Source organism: Strix uralensis, chromosome 3, assembly GCF_047716275.1.
Source record: "Strix uralensis isolate ZFMK-TIS-50842 chromosome 3, bStrUra1, whole genome shotgun sequence".
Lineage (NCBI taxonomy): Eukaryota > Metazoa > Chordata > Aves > Strigiformes > Strigidae > Strix > Strix uralensis.
The window spans coordinates 116,915,003-116,930,717 of NC_133974.1; the positions used below are offsets into that span (position 1 = coordinate 116,915,003).

The following is a 15,715-nucleotide window of genomic DNA, read 5'->3' on the forward strand; positions in this document are numbered from 1 at the left end:
GGAAAATATCAGTAATTTTAAGACTTAAGTTGTTTTCATCTACACATTTCCATGAAATGGCCAGATTGTCAGAGGTGTTCAGCTGTCGGCAGTGCCTTTTTTCTAAGGTAAAAGGATGCTAAGAGATTTTTTTTTTTAAAATCTGACCACTTCCTGGAGAATCAATTCCTACATAGAAACTGAGAGATTTTTACTGAGCTGGTTTTTACTCTGTTTACTGCATTTTGCTGTTAGCAACAGTTCCACGGATTTTCAGCTTCTTGATGCTGTGCACATTGGATTTCAGCCCTTGTGTAGAGTTACAATCCAGAAGTTAAAGAAGATGAAAGACTGCGTCGTGAAGGCAGACCCCACACTGCACATCGTTCCAGGGTTTCCCAGATATTTTGCACACTGCTGCTGCTCTTTTGTTCTTCCTCGCCTCACTCGGTTTTGCTTTTCTTGCCTCTTGGTGGCACACTCGACCACAAATTTTCTGTTGTGTCCTTCCAGTTTTGTTTTCCTTAGCTTTGAAACTGGTTGAGGCATTAACTCATGAGGCTTTGGAGCCTGGATTCTCATGTAACGTGTTGATATGAAGCATGATCCTTATGGCTATTTCTGTATGTCCTGTATAATTAGCTTCAAAGTGCTTGATGGGTGTTGAGACTAGTCAGACAACTTGCATGCTGAAGGTTACTACACATGCAGGAATGCATTGTATGAGGCAGAAGTACCTCCTCTGATACATGCAAACAGTAGCAAAGCATAAGGCGAAGCACTTTGCTATCATAGGGTCTCACAGCTTCCTGTAAGAAACAGGATGATGTACAATAACCGTGACATGGTACCGGTACTGATTTTGTGATTTTTGTACTTCTCAAGGATTTTTGGTGTATGCTGTTACCTGATAAACTACTTACAAAAGAGGGTGCAATATCAAGGAGCACAGGGATCACCAGAATGTGCATCCTGGTTCTTTGTAGCACTGCAGAATCTCCACCCGCCGGAGCATTGTTTCTAGGATTCAAGTTATTGCATACCAAAATAAACTTTGGTGTGGATTTTTTTTTAGCAGAGATTGTTTCTGTTTGCTAAGCACAAGCATAAATTTCTCTCTTTTAAGGAACATTAACAGGAGAAAGGTGGAGGGGGTGAATCTTATGGGGGAATTTTCCTTCTGTATGTATGACTAGTGCAACTTTAAAATTTATGGAGGAAAGCAACAGAAAGGTAGACTAACTTCAGGAAATCACATTGGCTACCTCAGAAGAGCTATTTAGGTGGCTGTGGAACTTAAAAAAAATTAGTCAGAAACCTCTTTAATCTGAATGTGATTATCAATATTTTAGTTAGCATCAGAAATGTTTCTCTTTGAAATATATTTCTCTTTTCACTTGTCCCTTAAGGATATGAGTATACAAAATTTCTCCTGAATTTTGTAGATTTTGGTGTTGATAGAAAAACCAAATAATACATTTCTGAGTATGGTTATAAATTAATACAATATTATTCTCAGCAAATACAACCTAACTTTGCAGACTTGTCTCCTGGGGTATATAAAAGAGCAATGTAAGGGTATATTTTATGGAAAACTCCCATGATACTCTGAGTTCAAGATGTAGCAATTAGCTTAGCAGATGAGAAAGGAGATAGCGAGGTAATGAGCTGCATCTAATTTGTCCATGTGGAAGTGTCTAGCAACAAACATCTCTGAAGAAGTGAACAATTCTCTGCAACAATTGCATCACTTTTTCAGGTGGGAGAAGTCATTGAAGAAACAGCAGTACAGAGTGAGTCGCAGTCTGGCGTTATAATTACTTCCAGCTTGCAAAGGGGCCTGAGGTCAAGGGGCAAGTGACCGTCTGCAGGATGATGATTCTCCTCTGTTACTGCTCAAGTCAGTGGGCATTTTTCTGATGCTGTAGTGAGCCCAGATTTTTTCCTACAGTTTTTTATGCATGAAGTTCACTTAGGACTCACCACCTCTCCTCCCCTCCCTTCAATGTAAAGGAAAGGATTTGGACATTCACTACCACATCTTGGGTTAGTGGAGGTAGTCCACCTACAGTTGCTCTGATTCCTTGTCCAGATTATGGAAGATCGTGAAATGTTCTTGGGTTGTGATTTTTTGAGGAGATGCCATGGGATAGCCTGTTGCAGTTTGGGTCGGCATAGCTGCCTTATGGTTGAAAAATCCCTATTCCGGTGATTGCAACTATACATGTCTTTTGATTTGGACAATAAATACAGCTTTTAAAATTAAACCAGAGTCTAATACTGCAATGCATAAACTTTACATAGACCTAAACTGGGAAAGGAAATGTATTTTATTATTACTACTGGTTCCTTACTGTAGCAGTAATTTTTGCTTCATGAACTTGAAAAGGTACATAAACATCTCCTTGCTTCATAGCTGCTTTGTTTTTGCTGAAGAACAAAAGTACCAAAACATGATTGCAAAATACTACTTACACTATACAGCCCCCTTCTCAGAAAAGCAACTATTGAGATAATTCCGATTCCTTGATTCTGGTACTTTTGGTACTTAAATCTAGATTACTGGTGTGTTTCTCCTAAAACTTCTGTGGATTTTTGTGACACTGTCTTATTTTTGTCTACTTTTGCACTTAGTTTGAGAAGAGAATGCAGTGTAAGTTAGGTGCTTATCTTGTAGTTACGCTTTAAAAGAAGAGTCAGGTTTTAAATATTTTTCAAGTTTCAACCCCCCAGCTGCTTAGTGTCATTTTTTTAGAAAGTCTCACCCTACTACCAGAGCTTTATCATCAGTTAACGTGCTTGGTGTAACCTACTGACAACACGTGCCACCGTGGTTTTGCCCAGTAGTGAGAGGTTATCTGAAAAGTCAGCTAACAGGTTAGTTATATTCCTGACTTTTGAAGTGAGTTTTAACAAACAGTTATAATGTACAATTACACTGGCTTGCCAGAGTATTTTTGGAATAGAGTGCTCATATATATATATATATATATATATAAGAAGATATTAAGGAACATAATAAAAAATATAGACTTCAGAAATTCTCTGCAGAGAGAACAATTAATAGACAAGGAAAGAGACTGTGCTGATGGCTTTTTTTAGTTTAGTGATGTTAAGGGCAGAACAAACTTTAAATATGGAAGGGGAAAAAAAAGCCCAAATCCAAATGAGTTGACAGATGTCCTTGGTGATTAAATTTCAGCACATGCAGACTGGACTGCCTGCCGAACGCAGCCCAGCTGTAGACAGAGAAGTTAACAGCTATGTTTTTAGCTCAATTCCTTTTAGTAGTAAAAGATGACTTAGATGAAGTACTTTATCAGTAAAGATGGTGATATACTAATGTAAGTTATGCTTATCTATAAGCCTCTTAATTTAAAATATACTGTTGCTAATTATAGAAAGGAAGCTACTCCAGTTTTGTAGTAGGCTTATGTAGAAACACTGACTATAGCTCTTTGCATGAGAGATGGATAATTTATAATAGGAAGCATTTTTTAGTAGAGTTGCTACCGGAGAAGCCGTAGTAATTATCTATTTATATTAATGTTGATCTGAAGTTTAAAAAAAAAGTACTTGTGAGCTTTCATATCTTTCTGTTAAATTCTTATTCAACAGTGAAGAGCAGCGTACAACTTGTAGACTGCTCAGCCATTAGTGCAGATCACTGGAACATGTATTAGCTGGGTAGAGCATTGTCTTCTAAAGGTACAATAAATGAGCAGCTTTGCTTTTGTATGCTGTGGAATAAGTACTTCTTGCCTGGGTTTCTGCCTGATAATGTTGCACATGAGGACCCTTAGTTGTACAGCGTTTGAGAAACCATAACGCATTTTAGATTCCTTTCCAGACTGCTGTTTAAAAGAAAATAATCATAATATAGTCTATTAAGGCTTAGATTCCCATATTTTAGTTTCTTGTGACTTTCTTCCAATGGCTGTTGTGATTTTCTCCTGCTTTTAATTTCTCCATATCTTACTTTCTGTAGAAAATTTTCCTGTGTGCCCCCATTATGTGCTTTGAGTGCTTTGAAAAAGCGTTAATAGACAGCACATTTCCAGTAGAGACAAAAATACAAATGCCAAGATCTCACAGGAAATCCTGCATACCCCTCTGTTCACCCATAGTAGGGTAAGTTGGAAGTGCGGAAGAAAAATAGCTGCTAGGATTGACTGGAAGAAAGGGAGAACCAGGTAATGCTGATTGTAGGAGCTGTGTGTTCTGGAACAATTTTGGTAGGGTTTTTTTGGGTTGTGGGTTTTGTTTTGGTTTTTTTTTAATACTTTTGCTCTTTTTAAATTGCTTCCATCCCACCCAAATTTCTGTTTTGTAGTCGCTGTTCTGTCTGTCCTTTCTGTATTCCCAGCAGTATCTTGTTGGAGTGCCTGCTGCTTGTAAGCTCCTTTGTGAGGATTTTCTGAACTCTGTCCAGAATAGGAATAGAGTTTTTGAAATAGAGGCAACATCTCTTTTCCTTCCGTTTTGCTCACACCTTTTCTTCCACCTCTCCAGCCATCGTTGTAGCTTTGGGATCTCCTGAAGTAACATGCCCTTGCAATATAACAGTTTCATCATCCATTATCCTTAGCGCTCAGCTTGACTTCCCCCTTTCCCTCTGCTTATTTCAACTGTACTGCATCTTCAGATCCTTCCTTTTCCCTGTGTCCAGTTGTGCTTCTCTGCTTCAGATATGTTTTACTTCAACTTCTTGCTTAGCTGTTAACCTTTATCTTTTACGCAAGGTTACATGATAAATTCTGAGAGTGACTATTTTAAGCAAATCAAGGCTTAGTGTATTGCCTATTTTTTGGGATGTTCTAGTAAAAATGTGCAAAACAATCCCTTATCCTCTGTGTGTGTTCCTCCATCTTGGAAACTGATACAGCACACAGGTGAAAGTGAAAAGTGTTAAGAGTACTGCTAATTGCCACCTAAGGTGGAGGACCTGCCTTCCTGTGGTTCACTGCAGGGAGCTCCTTTACCTGTCCTCTGAGGTGTGCTCACCTTCCCTTCCCTAAAACCACCTTCCCTCTAAATGGGTAACCTCGTGCTCTACAGGTGCTTCAGCACTGCCACACTAATTGCTTACAAGCAGAGACTTCAAAGCAGTCCTGCCACAGGCATTTGGGAGAAGTCTGTATGGTGACACAGTCATCTTGACGTTTCAAGCTGTGCCATGGACTGGTAACTGTGTTCTTGGTACCTCTGTACCTGTAGCAAATGGGTATTCAGTTATTTCCCTCTTGTGCATGAGCTTAAAATATTTCTTCCAATCTGAAGTGTGTCCTTAATCCCAATGGTCTCCTATGTTGTGAAAATATCAAACATACTCTAAAAGGGGAGAAACTTTAAAAATTCTGTTTGCTTCATACGTTTGTCTGATCTCTGTTAGAAGGGCATCTGAGCACCCCTCTGTCAGGACAAGGACAAGGGCTTTGGGGTGGGGTTTTTTTGTTATTAATATGACTGTAAGAGAGCTTTCTAATGTAGTTTAGAGGGGAAGGAGCAATTACCAGCAGGTGATTTATGCAGTAATCTGTCATCTTTAGCACTTGTGAATAACCTTATCCACGTTTTACAAATGCAGTGTTGTTCTGGTTTTTAATATCTCTCCTTCCTGCGTTCCAGTCACAAGATACTTTAGCAAATGTAACTTTTTTGGAGGTTAGATTTAAATGACAGATTGAAATAGATTTTTCTGACAAGATAATCCGGTGTCAAAATACTTCATAAATTTTTATTGGAACTTAATTTTGACAAGTTAACTCTTACCTAAAATGTTAATGATAGCTAGAACTTGGAAGAAGTAAATGAAAGTGTTTGTTCCTTTAAAATAAAAAATGAAGGATTTACCAGTTAAGTCTTGTGTAAATTAATAATCTTTCCCATGCTGTAAATTTCGGCCCCTAATGAGGTGTCTCTCAGTGAAGAACAGAGTGAACTTTAAGTGAAAAATCCATGTTGTTCCTGTTGAGGGACAATTGGAAACGTGATGAAGGCAGATGGCATGCTATTTGGTTACACCTGTAATCGGCAAAAGCTTGAACAAAAATTAGGTGAAGAATATTTTTGTAATTGACCTTTCAGTGAACTTGCAAAAATTTTTTTCACTTACTCAGTGGATGTTTATGACCTTATTATTTGGATTAGTAGATTAACCTATACTGAAATATTACGCCATTTATAGGGTTAATGCATTTGAGAAGGACATGCATGTGATTGCCCCCTTTTCTCCCCTCCTTCCCATTTTTAACACTACAGAGCATCATTTTGAATTGAAATAGTCCATAATAGTCCTTTTTTTCACTTTTCTTTAACAACATGAATGCTAAATTATAGCTGTGCAATTATGTAAACAATGGAAATGCTTCCAGAATGAATACTTCCTTTTAAATTTTCATTTTGTGTAATTGCTGAAAGGTTTGGAACCATAAAACCAAAATTATTTTACACGTTTATCATTCTAAAGGTCAATTATGAAAGAAGTAAAGAAACAACACTGTACAGAATGAGTAAACCAATTTCTATTGCCATCACCATATGTTTTTCTTATTGCTTGTGTTTTTCCAGTTACTGTGTACATAGCATTCAATTAAAGTGATTCATTTACTAGGCTGTAAGCTGCTGAACAGAGTTTACATTTATAGAACAGCGCTTTGAAGGAAAGGAAACAACTTGCCTCTGTTTGAATTACCTGATTTTTGCAATATCACTGATAGGACATATGTTCTCACTTGGTCGCTTTCTCATAAGCCTAAATCTTCTGATAACCTTGCAATGCTACTGAATTACTGCGTGAAACCACGCTTTTATTGTTAGCTGGGTTGTGCGTGAAAGTGTGCTAATTGGGAAATGGGAGAAAAACTGTCAAATTTTACCTGCAAGTGCCTGCCTGGGGTGTGGTTTCTTTCCTGTCCATTCTGTTTGGAGTAAGCTCCAGTAGAACGTTATCGTCAGGACATATTCTGCCTCATATTAACCTAAATGAAGTCATTCAAGCTATCACAAATTTATATGGAAATGCCTGAGATGAAAGATAGCAGTGGGAACTAATGGAAAGCTAGGCTGAACGCGTTTTTGTTTGGGCTCTTATGCACTTGTGCATTGCTAAATTCTAACAGTCGTGTGTGTGTTGTGTCACCGCAGCACACAACCTGTGCTGTGAATTTATCAGTTTGAAGCTACGTAACAAAAAAGAGAATTTGAGGATTGTTTCATTAGCTTTTCAAAATAAATTTTTCAAAGGTTTCTTACTATGAAATATAATCATTTTTTTTTGTTTTTAGCAGTGGTACATCTCATAAACAGCAAGTAGATCTATGCAACCACATTCCTATAGCTTTTTGGAATGTGTGTGTTGTCACATTTGTTAAAGTTGTATTACTTATGCTGTGCTGTAAAATCAGAGGTATTAATATATTAGAGTAACGGTTTTGCAATTACTTTTTTATCCTCATTTTCTAAGTGTTCTGTAGAATGACCATAGTTAAGAGCTGATGAAGCTGGATGATCGTTACAGTGGTATTTAACAGATGGGATTGATGGAGTGAGGACAGGAGTTAACGCGGTTGTTTGTAGCAGGTCTTTGTACTTCCGATGTTCTGTTACCTTTCAGGCCAGGTTAGTGCAGGCTTTTTTATTGTGGCATATGTCAACAGAAGTGTACTCCCATCTGCTGCTCTATAGTTTGATGCCCAATTATTCGGAGACCAAACACATCACAGTACCTGGCTCCATTCGTAATTACAGGTGCGTTGTGTTGTGAGGAGCCTGGTGCATTAATCAGACCCTTAATTATAAAAAGGTGGGTCTTTTGTTATGCTCGGAGGGTGAGTTTACCACCCACTTTATGAGCTGCTGCATCCATCTGCTCCCTCTTTTTGAATGTTTGCGTTGACTGATATTGACTTTAAAATGTATCAAAGGAAGTGATTAAAACTAGTTTAAACATTAACTCGAGTGGCATTTTAGCTTATTCAGGAAAGTGAAAGCATTATCTGCTACTATGTTAAAAACTGATATTATTTATTTAAAATATATAACACAGTTATTTCATAGGAAGTTACAAGTTACTGCTGTAAATACTTAGCAGAACACTAAATAGGTTCTGTCCAGGTGTTTTGCAGTGCTTTGAAGAACTAGTTGGTGTTAAAGCATATCTTCATGTAGAGAAAAATGAGTTTGACTACTTTAGTTTCTGATGTAGAAATTGAGCATATGGACACATTCTGGGACTAAATTTAAGTTCAAGCCCTCTTTAACACATCATAAAACCAGTAAAGATGGACAGGGAAAATGGTTTTCCTTTGCAACTTTTCTTTGAAATTCTATTGAGATGAAAAATAACTTTCTACTCAATATAGAAATAGCTTTATCTAATTCTTCAGCAAATATAATGTTGCAGGTAAGGATTACATAGATTTTGTGCCTCATTTTAAACCTGCTGAAACCTTGTAGGAAGGAAATCTTAACTCAAATACATGAACTTTGCTCTGATTTGGAGAGACAGTGAAGAATTGAATCACGGAAGGATTAAAGTTGACATGGTCATCTTGAATGTGTTCTATGTCACAGGATAGTCCCCCTGTACTCTGCACTGGTGAGGCCACACCTTGAATATTGTGTCCAGTTTTGGGCACCTCAATACGAGAGAGATATCTAGGTGCTGGAGCGAGTGCAGAGGAGGGCAACGAAGCTGGTGAAGGGCCTGGAGAACAAATCCTGTGAGGAGAGATTGAGGGAGCTGGGACTGTTCAGTTTGAGGAAGAGAAGGCTGAGGGGGGAGACCTCATCACTCTCTACACCTACCTGAAAGGACATTGTAGAGAGGTTGGTGCTGGTCTCTTCTCACAGGTGATTAGTGACAGAACAAGGGGGAACAGCTTTAAACTGCAACAGGGGAGGTTCAGACTGGACATTAGGAAAAAATTTTTCACAGAAAGAGTGGTCAGACAGTGGAATAGGCTGCCCAGGGAGGGGGTGGAGTCACCATCCCTGGATGTGTTTAAGGGTCGTTTGGATGAGATGTTGGGGGATGTGGTGTAGGGGAGAACTTTGTAGAGTAGGGCTGGTGGTTGGACTCGATGATCCTAAGGGTCTTTTCCAACCTGAATGATTCTATGGTTCTATGATAAGAGCAAAGCTGTGGTTGGTGGTCTGTTTTTCACATACAATGCTACCTCTAAAAGACAAATAAACCCCTCTGTTACTTCAAAAGTTCAGCAAAACTCTTTCCCCAAGGCTTATCTATATTGGCTGTCTTAATTATTTAGAAGAGTGACTTAAAATCTATTTAGCATAGATGTATCTGTGTTGCCATGCTGTGTATGATCACGTCTTGCATTTGTCATTGCTGTATTTCTCAACTAGTCCAGAACAGCTAAAAAATCCCAGAAGTGCTGGAGCAGCCTAACAGTAGTAAGCTGCTTTGCTGTCAGCTACTGCCTTGAGCTCCTCAGGGCAAAGGCAGCAGTCATGTGTCATCTCATGGGTTTTATGGCTACAGAATTTTGAGTAATGTGATTTTAGGAAATACTTCATTTGGTGTGGTGTAATGCTTCATCTTAAATTGATTAACGGTTTGAATCTTTTGAATTCAAACAGGAGAACAGTTACGTTTAGATATGAAGGGACATGGATGTTTGTTTGTTGGGTTTTTTTAAACAGGAATTTAAGAGTACAAATATTACCAAAATACAAAGTGCACTTTTCCTACTGAATGCATCTGCAGTGGAAAGTAGTGGTTGTTGAGTGAGTGATGATCACTTATACATAGAGCTGTGTGGCTCTGTGAATTATCACCTGGATAAGTGTGGCACTGATGAATTGTGAAGGTAAAGGTTCTCACACTGTCCCCTTTGGTTTTGGGCTTTTTGGGTCTTTTTGCTTATTTATTCTCAAACAGATAACTTCTCTTTCAGGATATCTTAAATACCGTCATAAAGCACTGCCCACCTTGGTTTTTCTTCCTGGGCTTACCTGGCTTTACGATGCTGATAGGAGACTTCATTACCGCGGCAGCCAGGGTTCTGAGCACAGACATGCTGGAGGTGAGTATGGCAATGCCCAGCGCCCCGTCCCCTGAGAGCGCGCGCTTGCTAACGAGGTTCGGATGTCTCTGCTCTAACTCATTAGTGCAATGCGAAATGGGGCTCTTGGGGCAGATACCATGGCAGCTGATGTGTGAAACTGGGGGATAAGGTGACATACTACTATTGCAAAGGTGTTTCATCAAAAGGCCAAAGTGTGAGAAATCGTATCCTTCCTAATATTGCAGCACACCCGTGCGCTAAAAGCAGGACTTGGATTTCAGAATCTCATTAGCTTTTTTCAGTGAGCAAATATTGGAAATATGGAACTCTTTTGGTAATACAGAATTTCATACTAAGTATCTACACTAATAGAAATGTGACTCTAAATTATTAAATTAGTGAAGGATGAGTAAAATAGCAAATCAATGGCAGGATGCCAAAATAAGGGTGAAGGTCCAGCAATCTTGGGAAAAACGGGAAAGCTTTGTTGTACATGAAGCACCAGTTCAGGGGAGACCTTTCTGTCTGTTTTGGCCAAGTGCTTTTTTGACACTTGTGCGGCTGAGCAGGTGGCACTGCACAGGGACACAGCCCTCTTGTATTTCAGCAGAACTGAAATGGTGAGCCTAGCCGCACTCTTTCCATTGTCGCTCAAAGAGATTACAGCCATTAATTTTCTGACATCTCTTTAAAAAATCTGATCAGCCTGGTCATTGATCCAAAGCTTAAAGTGCTAATAAGAAACGAATACTCAGCTTTCCATGGAAAACAAACAAACAAACAAAACAAACCAAAACCATCTTCCATTTTTCTTACTAGCATAAAACTTGGCGTGTGTTACATTTTCAACATTACCCAGTATTATATAGCAGTAGTTAATGCATTCATAGCTCATGCCATGTTGCTTTTGATGGTTTTATTGAAGTAGGAATGTCTGTGCATTTTTGTCATGTACAGTCAGTTTGAGTGCATTGTGCTGTCCTTTGTGTCACATGATCAGCTAATAGTAGTGCTGGATTAGTGCTTAAAACTCTCAGCTTTTCTTTAGGTGGTTCTGTATTTTTTATTGACACTGAGTTACTGATAGTTGAATTGTGTAATGACGGAGGAGGCATTAAAAATGTAGAATATGCTTAGGAGCAGGGCCAGATCTCCCGGAGGAGAAGCTTGGCCTCAGAAAAAGAGCAGAGCAACACAGCAGCAAAAAGCATGGGCAGACAAGTTAGTCACTGCTTTAATGCAGCTTCTGCTGTAACTGTAAAGGAAAAGCTATTGGAACATGTTCCTCAGGACACTTCAACTGTTGCACTGTGAATACAGCACACTTAGTATTTATGGTGATGTACACTAGCCTCATAGCTTATGTCATTTTCATAACTTTACGAAGTTTGGTTTTTTTATGAATAGTTCTGTTTACTTTTCCTTCATTAGGCTCCCCGTTCAGAAGCTCACACCATCCTTGGTTCTCTTGTTTGCTTTCCAAATATCTACCAAGAAATCCCACTGTTGCGGCCCATTTCAGAAGCCGGTGAGATCATCGCGGGAACTGCAGATGTGAAGGTAAAGTCACATTTCATTAGTAAATCCTTAGGTACCTTAAGATTTTCACTATTCAGTCACTTCATTCTACCTGTATGTTTTTGTTTAAAAAATAAACACCTTCTACTCAAAACTGCACAACTGCACACATTGTATGTACTTATTTGATAAGCATTGCTTTGATTAACATATACCATAAAATTAACAAAACTTAAATACTGCAAATTACATTTTATTTTCAAGGAGACTGAACAGGCTATGATCAAATGTGGTGTTTTCCAGCCAGATCTCTGTCAGGTCAATTCATTAAATAATGATGGTGGTATTATTTAAAGTGTCTGTTTGTTGTATCTGTGTCTGTTAGCTTCTCCTGTAAGACATGTGGGGTGTGCATAAGGTGAGATTTTTTGCCTTATTGGTGTTATAGTAATATGTTAAGAAAATTCCACTGTTAGAATCACTATCTTACGTGAATGTTTTTTCCCTGAGAATTAATTTCAGTGGGATGCCTTGAGACATGAATTGCTTTGTGGGATGGAAAGCTTTGTAATTTAATAACCTTCACAACAGTAATCTTGTAGGGGAAGAAAATCACACACGCCCTTCCTCAAAGACCCAACAAAGGTAACCTGGAACATGACTTTCAGGTGAAACCTGCCCAAATGGGTGCCCTCACGCAAGCCTCCGTCGCTTTTTGATAAACCTGAGGCACTACGATGATCCACTGCATAAAATTAGGTATAGCTGGGGAGGAATCTCCAAATTCCTCATGCGGCCTGAGAAGGTAGAACCGGAGAGAATGCAGACCCCTTAGCACACTTGGCTCCCATTCTTGCTTTCTTCATCAGGTCTTGGAGAGTCATTGAAGGTCTGTTAAAACAGTCTTGATTTTGAAAGTGTCTTTTCTGTACTGAAAAATGCACTACGTTTTTCATAACATGGCTTGCTTAGATCCTAAACACTATAGTTTGTATTATCAAGTGGTCACCACTCATCGTTAGTAAATACCCATCAACTTTGAAAACTAATTGATTTCCATCTTGCTGCCTGCACATGATTTTTAGGTCGATTGGATTTATCCACAAGGGCCTGTATGTTTGAGTTGTAATCAGTAAGTATTTTTCCCTTGCCCAACCAAAATTGGCACGGGGTAAAAATGCTTTAAGAATAGACTGAGAATTAAAATTATTTCACTTGTAACTATGTCAAAATTAAACAACTTTAAATAAAGTAGAAGTACGAAAAGGATGCTTGTTCTAATTTATTTTATTATTTTAGTGTTACCTCATAAATATTTTATTGAAGAATGCTACAGAGGAACCAAGTGAAGCTGCAAGGTAAAATATTGAGTAAAAGAAATGGGAAAATGGGGAAGTCTTTCTCGCTATTTATTTTTGGTGCTTGTACAGCTGAGTTGTTACTACTGCCTTGTGGTTTGATCCTATTTAGATGACTTCTGCACTTTAGCCCTATTAAGATGAGGTCCACTCTGCTCCATTAAGATGTTGACCTGTTGTATGAGAGGGAAAATAGAGGTCACATCTTTGTGCATGTCTTTCTTTTTCTTCTTTTCCCCACCCCCCCTAAATATTCTTCTAAAACTTCCGACAAAAACACTTTTTCTTTTATAAAAGATGCATAGCCATTTGTGGCCTTGGAGTTTGGATATGTGAAGAACTAATGCAGTGTACGAACCATCCCCAGGTGAAGGAAGCAATCAATGTCATAGGTGTGACACTGAAGGTATTACTATGACAGTCTCTGTAATAAATAAGCATTGTGTAGAAAAGGTATTTTCATTTTTTAAGTAATTCCTGATTATACAGAGCACAGTCTGCTGGTTTGTCTTTGCATTGCTTGAAGCACTGACAGGATGCTGTTAACACACAACTGCTCGGGACTTTTTGCATAGTGTTAGTGATACGACATTAGCCATCTTCAAAAAGATGTCCTCCAGTTCTGAACCTTTGCATATAATTAGTAGCTCACTATCTTCAGTGAGCGTGGTTCAGAGTATATGCACAGTTCTTCAGTGGGGCCAAGCTGGTATACAAATGTGCAAAATATTTGCAAAAATAGCATGTGATTATGTACCTAAAGACCCTTTCCACAATAGACCAAGTTAAGATCGTGTAGATAATGTCAAGCCTGCTGTTTCCTAAAGCTGACAATGTGATTTTGCAACATCAGCATTTTAAAATGTTTGTATAGATCCAAAATAATTTAAAATGTAGAAAAACTGAATGCATTGTGTTGTGTCTGGGTATTTTATTTGGCTTTTAATCACCTTTTCTTTTCCAGTTTTCTAATAAACTGGTAGCTCAGGTAGCCTGTGATGTTCTTCAGCTGCTGGTTTCTTACTGGCAAAAGCTTCAGAAGTACGAATCCTCTCTGTCCAGAAAAATTACTGAAGTACGTCAGTTTCTTTTAAATGTTTGTATGGAAATCATATGCAAAGTTGTCTTAATTCCTTACTTGAGCTACTCTAACTGTGACTTCGTCTTAACTTTTTCTTTCTTCTGCAATTATTGTTAGGAGATGTACTTGCTGTAGTCCTAGGACCAGTGTACTTCTCTCATTTGTAATGATTTATTTCCAAAACTCAGTAAAACTTTTTGTTTCATTTGGACATTGATTTACGAGGGCAGTTAGATGTTCCTGAGAGAATTTAACCTTTTTCTTACCCTGTTCAAATGAAGTTCATGCTCTGTCTTTGTAGCAAAAGAAATTAAACATCTTTCTGGAATTTTGTTTATTTTAATGTAGATCCTTGTGGCCACCATTGCATTTCTTTTGCCAAGTGCTGAATACTCCTCTGTGGAAGCAGATAAAAAGGTACGTCACTGAGAAAAGCAGTCTTCATTCTTTCTTGGTGCTGTTCGAGATGGTTATTAAATGAAGATGCTTTGAACCAGAGTCATATTTTAAACTTTCAAACTCATAGCTTTAAGTTTGGGTGATTTTATTAGAATATACTTAAATACTGTGGTACACATTTTTGTTTAGTTTATAGTTTCACTGCTACTTTGCTTGTTGGATTGGTGTATGGCGTTACCCATGAAAATGCTACTGGAGCCAGTGCCTGCTGGTGTTCTTGAAGATCAACATGCATCCAAAGCTCCTTTACTGGACTATATTTACAGAGTGAGTACGAGGAATGAACGTGATTTATTTTGCCTAGATGTTTAAAGATCCCTTTCACAGATCCTGTTAGGCACAGAAGCATTTTTATCAAGCTGTAGAAAATTATGAATTCTCACAGTGTAGGCAGAAGTCATATGGATGAGAAGTTAAGAATGCAAAATGTTAGGATAATAGAGATGTAGAACAGACAGAGGATGCTGAAGAGAGAAAGGTAAAACACTTAAAACAACAAGTCAAGGAAAGTAATCTTTGCAGAAATTATTTGCAGAATTATTTGAAATGAGCTGCTAAAATACAAAATAAGTCCTGAAGTGAGTTGTTAAGGTACAAAATAAGTGCAGACAAAGTTCAAAACCACTGTATTTAGACATAGATGTTTTTTGTAGCATGTCCTGGCTTTCACGATGTAAAAATTATGGTGGGTCACTTCTTATTGAATGTGTTTAAGTGGATACTGCAATGTACACATTATTACTTCTTCAGTGTCATGCTTGTGTACTTGCAGGTTCTGCACTGTTGTGTGAATGGCTCCAGCACATATACTCAGCAAAGCCATTACGTGCTGAGTCTGGCAGATCTCTCATCCAGTGATTACGACCCATTTTTGCCACTGGGGAACGTCAAGAGCTCTGAGCCAGCCCAGTGCCACTCGTCCATGGATCTGGGCAACCTGCTCACTGTCGCTGAGGGTAAGAGAGTTCACAGAGTGTGGTGACGACCAGCATGTCACTGTTCAGCAGCTAGGAAATAAAGCTTTCCAGGTTACATCTCTTCCTTGAAAATGTACTTCTCCTTACTGCACGTAGCAACTATTCCTTGAAAACTGAGCAGCACCCTTTTTTGATGAATTTCAGTTGCCTCTGTGATAGGATGTTCAAGTTTGTTGCTGACATTGCTTTTTATGAAGATCACAGGAGAGAGAAAATGACACTAAGGTGCTGTACGGTGAGAAATTTGTACAGCGATAGGATAGACTGAGAAGCTGATTTTGCTTCTGGTGATACTTGTAATTTAGTTTATAG

At 38.5% G+C, this 15,715-nt stretch overlaps 1 protein-coding gene across 11 annotated transcripts in view; it reads left to right on the forward strand.

The window, feature by feature from the left end:
- RALGAPA2 (Ral GTPase activating protein catalytic subunit alpha 2) overlaps positions 1–15,715 on the forward strand; it is a 135,764-nt gene that overhangs the window by 51,525 nt on the left and 68,524 nt on the right. For all 11 annotated transcript variants that reach the window (XR_012628302.1, XR_012628301.1, XR_012628303.1 and 8 more), the window contains 8 exons: positions 9,900–10,028; positions 11,442–11,570; positions 12,828–12,886; positions 13,184–13,292; positions 13,851–13,961; positions 14,316–14,384; positions 14,556–14,693; positions 15,199–15,382. Coding sequence is in view for 7 of the 11 variants with exons in the window: in XM_074864083.1 (XP_074720184.1) it covers positions 9,900–10,028; positions 11,442–11,570; positions 12,828–12,886; positions 13,184–13,292; positions 13,851–13,961; positions 14,316–14,384; positions 14,556–14,693; positions 15,199–15,382 (928 nt within the window). In the remaining 4 variants the exon portion in view is untranslated. The remainder of the gene's footprint in view (positions 1–9,899; positions 10,029–11,441; positions 11,571–12,827; positions 12,887–13,183; positions 13,293–13,850; positions 13,962–14,315; positions 14,385–14,555; positions 14,694–15,198; positions 15,383–15,715) is intronic.